General features: G+C 36.0%; 1 protein-coding gene across 3 annotated transcripts in view; it reads right to left on the reverse strand.

Annotated features, from left to right (window-relative positions):
* bnip2 (BCL2/adenovirus E1B 19kDa interacting protein 2) overlaps positions 1-6,633 on the reverse strand; it is a 15,500-nt gene extending 8,867 nt beyond the window's left edge. For 2 of the 3 annotated variants that reach the window (XM_015378947.1, XM_015378946.1), the window contains exons 1-4: positions 5,690-6,632; positions 1,645-1,740; positions 1,486-1,550; positions 1,106-1,282 (exon numbers count right to left, since the gene is read on the reverse strand). In XM_015378947.1, coding sequence (XP_015234433.1) covers positions 1,106-1,282; positions 1,486-1,550; positions 1,645-1,740; positions 5,690-6,033 — 682 coding nt within the window. In that variant the 5' untranslated portion in view covers positions 6,034-6,632. Of the gene's footprint in view, positions 1-1,105; positions 1,283-1,485; positions 1,551-1,644; positions 1,741-5,689 lie in introns of all 3 variants that reach the window. The other variant, XM_015378948.1, reaches the window with a different exon arrangement.
* Between the last annotated feature and the right edge of the window lie 654 nt (positions 6,634-7,287).

Consider the following 7,287-nt stretch of genomic DNA (forward strand, 5'->3'; position numbering starts at 1 on the left):
CATAGCTATTATCTAATTCTTAAATGCCAGAATAAGATCTGTTTGACAGACATTTTTCATCACGTTTGTCAAATTTTGAAGTTTATATTCACTATGCAGAATAATCCTTTAAACTATACGACATAAACGAGAGAATAATGTATTGACTTCTGACAGTGTAATTCAGACTGAATCTGCAAACATGGATAAAAGAAAGCTGTGGACCTTCACAAGTCTGGTTTCCCCTAAGGTACAACATTCAGATGCCTTAAGAGGCTCAAGTTTATCTGTTTAAACAATTAAACATCACAGGAATGTTCAGCTATCACAGTTCAGGAAGGAGACCGTCTGTGTCCCAGATATTAATGTGTTTTATGCTAGGGACCTAGACATAAAAAGCAAGGTTAAGAGTTTGCAACTGACATGAGTAAGAAAGATGCCAGCTTTTGGAAAGGTATGAGGTACAGTCTGACGTAACCAAAACTGAAGGTTTTTGAATAATACTGCTTTATATTTGCATATAAAACAGAGCACGCTTGCAAGTGTGAGAATACCGTGTATAGGTATAGAGATAGCAGCATGATGCTCTGTGGCAGAGGTATTGCACTTTAAAAAAAAAAATGAATAGCACAATGTGGAAAGAAAATGATCATTTGAACATTGAAAATGAACATTTGAAATAAACCAAGAAAATAAATAATCAAATAAAGAAAAGTGGAAAACATTGAAATAATTGAACACATGATTGGAATAACGGTGTATGATTGAATTGTGGTTTGCAGACAAATGATGAAGTTCATCTAAGAGCCCTTACCACAGGTAGAGAAAAACCTGCTGTTGGACTGTAGCCTGTTTCCAGGCACACATAGGAAACAACTCTTCCAAGTGAAAGAGAAGAATGCAGCAATGTGGGAACACAAACACAACAGACAGTATTTTAAACACGGTTAACGCAGTAAGCTACCAAAAAGAAACCTGCAAACTCCTGCAAAAATGTTTAGAAATCAAGATTAAACAAGACCAGACTGCTTCTCCTCATGTTCAATCATTTTCTGTTTATAAGACAAATGAAAACAACCAGCATTTAAAGATGCAATGTTAGCACTAAAGCAAAGAAGTAGTTTACCTTCCCATTCAAACTCATTGCTGTTGTCTGAGGGGGTCTCTATTTCATCGAGATCCAGCTCTGTACTTTCTTCCAGCTCGTCAGAGAGAACAGAACCGTCGCTGCGGTCCAGAGTTAAACTGATGTCTGGAGCAGGAAGTTTTTTCTTGGTCTTCTTACCTTGACTTTCTGCATATTCTATAAGTAGAGGGAAATCATTAAAGTTCTATTATTTGTGAAACTATTTTACGCACAGGTTAATTTTTTTTTTTAAAGCCTTAATGAAAACTTGGGACTTATTATTAGAAAAGAAGAATAAATGCAAAAAAGTTTTTACAATTAGATTTCTTTGCAGAGAATAAAGTTTTCTGCAGAAATGTGCAGCATGTTGTTGTGATTACCAGGCTCTGTCTCTTCACAGGTTCCAGCAAAAAACTCATCAAGCTCCTCTTCCTCTGGGAGGGGCCTAATAAACATGAACAGCATCTAGACTTCAGCACATCATGGTTTTCCCAGAAAACCTAATCTTCAAATTTTAGAGCATGTGAGGCTGTGAGTACCGTGGAAAGTCTTCATCTTGCCATTCTTCCTTCAGTTCAACTCCTTCCAATCTTAAACGGGCTTCTGTGGTGGCAACCGACTCTTGCCGCTCGAAGCTGTTTGTAAAGCAAACAAGAATCAAACATTTCATAGTTAAAAGTATAGAATTGCTGAAAAATAAGGTGGCTTTTGTAGAATAAAATGGACTAAGATCAAGACTGGTTCGACACAGATTATCTGTACAATCTAAACACGTAATTGGTTATTTTTCAAAGATGATGCATAGAGTCCTAAAGGGCTTAGGCAGGAAGTCTTAAAGTTGAACTGATCCGCCAAAACACCACAGCTACGTTTGTTTCAGGGTTACTGCGTCAGACACAAGCAGCCTGTTCTTTAAAAGACACTGGGGCAACTGTAAGGATTACAGCAAAGTTCAATGATGGGGAATCGCTTCAAGGAAACCGGGTCTAATTTGTCCTTTACTAAAGTCTAAGGTAAATTACAGCTTCCTTTAGGCCCACCAACAGCAGTCTCTGCTGATGGCCTCAAAGGAAAGTTTAAAGGTCGGCTTTTCAAACATTCCTATTAAAAGGATTTGATATGTTGAACTGATTCCTTATCGTAAATAAAAAGCATAAAACTGTAACATTTATACACTGAGAATGACTGGTGTGTAGAAGCGACTTAATTAAAGGATTGAGTTGATGATCAGGAAGCTCTCCAAGCTTTGTTTATGTATTGACACAAAGCAGTATGTGGAGTGTAACGGAAGCAGTAAACATAAAGACATTCACACGAGAAAGCACCGTAATCCCAGTAAATGAGCCGACAGATGCTTTGTGAGGCTAATCATCATACAATACACTTTTAGTCCCATGTTTGCATATTTAGTCATAAGTTACAGCTTGTAATTGGTCTCCTAATCAGGTCTTTTGCTTTTTGAAAGCTTACCAGCTTCTGCTAAGAGCTTAATTTATAAGCCTCAAACCTTGCTAATGCAAAATATGGCGTCTGTATTACTGCTTCACAGGGTTTCCTTTAACACACTAAGGCACTGTATTTATGTTTATATAGAAATTCCACACATTTTGTCCAGCAATTCACAACAAGCCTGCTAAGATGCTGCTCATGCATTGGTCTAATCTTTCAAAAAGAGAGCTGAAAACAAAAGATTGCATTCTGCAAAAAAAAAAAAAAAAAAAAAAAAAGAAGTCAAAGCAGGCCACTATTTCTGAATTACGAAGCTGACAGAAAAACAAGCTGATCTTTTTTACGCTTTGCTGAAAAACATTATCATTGATTTTTTTTTGTAGGGCTGCAACTAACTTTTTTTTATTAATCGATTATTAATCTGATAGCCAAAGGTTACTTTAGGAAGATTTTTACTAAATTAAACCAGGTGAAACTTAAACGATTCCACTTGAGAAGTTCTGCATAGAGCATATTGACATATTAAAAAGTTTTTTTTTTATTGCTTTTTTTTTTATCTTAAATGCAACATGTTTATATATATATATTTTTTTTTTACAATTTTGATATAATTACTGCTCTAACTGTGTTGCTCTGTCAGCTAAAGACACATTTTAGAGTCCCTATACTCCAGGTAATTATTTTAATCAATTGCTAAATTAGTTGATGATTATTTCCATAATCGATTAATTACGATTAATTGTTTCAGCCCTATTTGTTTGTGAACAATTTTAAGTTTTTATTTTTAAGTTTGATTATTTTCCAAAAAGCTCCATCTTATGGAAAAATGCAGAAATTTAGTATGAATTTATGACAGATGTAAGAACGGTTTACTTTTTTGAAAATACAAAAACAAAAAAAAATAAATTTATACTTTTTTCCTTATAACATTCCCTTTTCGAGTTTATTTTCATAGCATGTTTGAAAAACAAAATTCCTCACTACTATGGAAATTCAGCTAAAATTGGTCTATTCACTAGAAACCAAGATCAGGCATCATAAACTAATCAGACGGGCGTATCCTTACACGCCTAATAAACACCAACATAAGCCTGTCTGAATCTGATAGCATCTGCTGTTGATTCATCTGGAACTGACCTACAGGACTCCTTTCACAACAAACAAAAAGTTACAGATCTAACTGGTTCTTCATCTATTCCACCATTTAAATATGAAATTCCTACAATTAATTACAGCTTTGAAAATAATATGTCTATGAAAACGGTTATATTAAAGGAGAACACTAAACATAAATAAAACAACACTTCGAAAGGATCATATAAAAAAGGTAACAAGGTTTTTATTGTGGTAAAAGTACGCAAAGAAATGTTTGAGTTTATAAAACGTTCTACAGCACTGAGGCAACTTATAAGACCAGTGATTGCTGCAATGGATAATGACAGCAGCAGCACCTGAACCTAGAAAGAAAAATGTTAATTGTGTAGATGACTATAAAGCTTTATCAGCTCTTAGACTTAAAGACCTGCTGTCTATCTGCTGTTTACATTTAGTTGATAAACAATGTATATGTTGCAAGCGTCATTCTGAGTAAATATAGTTTAAACTGTGTGGAAAACTAACCTAACAAACAGAACCACATTCAGTTGACTTCACTCTTAAGTCAGAACCTTTGTTTTTTGCTGTAAAATATATGAGAAAATTCAACTTAATTTTAACACATCTTGTTATGATTTTTTTTAAACTTATGACTTTTATGCTTTAAAAAACTCAACGTAGGAGATTCTAAGAGTGAATGTAATCACTTTTTATTTCAATAAAATACAAACAACAAATATTTTTTCTAATTCTTACCTATATTTGTGAAACATTTCTTAAAGCTTCAATAAAGAGAAGATCATGCTGAGACAAATGGATGATATGATTTATAAGGATCTGTACCTTCAGAGGGTTTATTTCAAGGAATCTGACAATGAGGAATCTTAACCCTTTATAGGGCACTCAGTGAAATACTTTGAAAATCTAAATTTCAAGCCAATAGTGTTATTGGATCCAGGACAAGACCTAATTACCTTTGTAACATAAAAAATATGGATATTTTGATGGCAAAATGAATGTCAATGTAATAACAAGAAATGCCAACTTGCCTGAATATATATAAAAACAAAAGTGCTTCTATGAGAAATTCATGAAAAACGCAGAGTTAAAGAAACATTTTTTTTAGTTTACAAAGCTAAATACAATTGTTAACAATAGCTGCTGCCATCAACACCTTTGTTTATATAGATGTTGGAGATGGGCCTGTTTTCCAGTGTAGTCCTGTTTCTCTGACTGTGACTGGCTGGATGTGCTCTCTTCATCCTCTGACATGTGAGCTGGCTTGGAGATTGTCTACCTGGCTATGTGTTTCCTGGACAGGGCCCCCTTTTGCAGTATCTCTTTGTATCTCTGCTTCTGTCCCCTTGAACCCCAGTCAGCCTCAGCGGATGGCCGCTCACACTGAGCCTGGTTCTGCTGGAGGTTTCTTCCTGTTAAAAGGGAGTTTTTCCTCTCCACTGTTTCTACAAGCATGCTTAGTGTGAGGGATTGCATTTGAGTCAATGAATCAACTGGTTTTCCTTAGATATAAAACTTTTAATCAATTTAACTATATGATCTGGTGAACTGTAAAGTGCCTTTAGATGACATGTGCTGTGAATTGGCGCTATAGAAATAAGCTGAATTGAACTAGGCTTGTTAACTTTTTTACTTTTCAATTAGGTTTTTACCTTTTTTCTTTACTTAACTTTTTTCCCCCACTTAATTTACATTAGGTAATGTATCGCTCATCTAATTGGTCAGATGCCTAAATAAGATGTACAGCCATGTAGCAATATATTAGCTGAATGGCTGGATATAGATCTTGTGCTTCTAGACTTTACTGAGGGAAGGGGGGACTCCATTTGTGAGGGGTATGCAAAGTGATCAAAAAAGGTAACTTATAAAGGGTTAAAGGGATTTAAAAAAAAAAAAACTTCCACTTGTTCTAAAGCGTTTAGAAAGAGGATAATAATTGCACTAAATAGTTGTTTATATGTTCTAGGTAATTGTACACCCACACACCTGAATGGCCTAAATAAATGCCTGATAAATACTCACCTTCCAGCTGTTCCAGGTGGGGAGTGTGTCTTGGGAAGGCTACCCGGGGTAGAGCTTCCTCCTCCGGGATCTTTCTGCACTTTTCCCTGCATTGTATTTCTAGATTTGCTCAAACTTTCTTGAAGCGACTTCTCGTCATTTTCCACTTCGGAGACCAGACTGACCTGCAAATCCTCCTCTTCTTCGCCTTCCTCTCCAGACACCCCGGAAGATGAAGGACTAGATGTCTGCCTGTCTCCCAAATCCCAGTGAGTCCTGCTGGGTGTGACTGACTCGGCTGAGCTATTGTTCGGATCACTTCCACCCTTCAACGCCGCCTCACTCTCTATCACGTCCGATGCCATGAGTCCTCTTCCCCGCTCGCCTTGATGCTGAAGCGGTCCGGGCGGAATTAATTTAATAAAATGTTCCCAAATAAAACCAAGAGGCAAAACTCAACTTGTTCAGAAGTGTGTTGCTAACGGACTAGCTCCAGGAAACCGCAAAGTAGCCAAACAATATGTTGCTAAAACGTACTTATTACTCACTACACAGAATAACCTTAACGGTGCTAAATTCCCCTCCTTTAACTTTGTTTTTTTAATCACCTTTGAACGCGTAAAGAAGCTAGCGGTCCCAGAGTCTGCTAGCTTTGCATAAGCAGCAGTGTTCCTGCTAATGAACTTCCCTTCCTTCCTTCCTCCAAGTCACAAAGCTCTGCCTCTCCTGCGGACGTTTACAAACTTTTAGCCTCGGCTACTTGAAGCTAACAGGGTTAGCCGCGGCTAATGTACCTAAAATGCTAATGACTAAATGTTTTTCACCGGATGTCTACTTTATCTGCCCAGCTCTCTGCTGTATATAAGACACGTCATCTCGCTTAGAGAACATGAGCGAATAGCGGCATTTTAAGCTTAACAAAGTTTCAGACTCCTTAACTTGCGAATGGTTGCAACCATGGACGGTTCAATGAATGCCTTGCCCGTGGGCAAGCATATTTATCCAATGAGTGGCGCTCAACCACAGTTTGTTGCTTATTATAATGAAAAACTCATTAAGAATAACGTCTCATGGACGCGGATTTTTCTCATCTGTTAGTGATTGTTTTGAAACTTAGGTTTTCAGTGTCCAATGTGTGCTGTTTGTGTAGTTATGTAGAGAATAGAATAGAATAGAATAGAATTGAATTGAATATAATGGAATGGAACAGAATAGAAAAGAATGGAATAAAAAAATTGAATGGAATGGAATCAAGTAGAATGGAATACAATATAATATAATATAATATAATAGAATAGAATAGAATAGAATGAAACGGAATGGAATCGAATGGAATGGAAAATAATAGAATGGAATGGAACGGAATGAAGTAGATTGGAATACAATAGAATAGAATGGAATGGAATAGAAAAGAAAAGAATGGAATTGAATATAATGGAATAGAATAGAAAAGAATGGAATAGAATAGAATGGAATATAATATAATATAATGGAATGGAACGGAATGAAGTAGAATGGAATACAATAGAATAGAATTGAATGGAATGGAATGGAATGGAATGTAATAGAATAGAATGGAATACAACAGAATAGACTGGAATGGAATGGAAAAGAATGGA

The sequence above is a fragment of the Cyprinodon variegatus genome, unplaced genomic scaffold (genome assembly GCF_000732505.1).
Source record: "Cyprinodon variegatus isolate N-32 unplaced genomic scaffold, C_variegatus-1.0 Scaffold182, whole genome shotgun sequence".
In the NCBI taxonomy this organism is placed as follows: domain Eukaryota; kingdom Metazoa; phylum Chordata; class Actinopteri; order Cyprinodontiformes; family Cyprinodontidae; genus Cyprinodon; species Cyprinodon variegatus.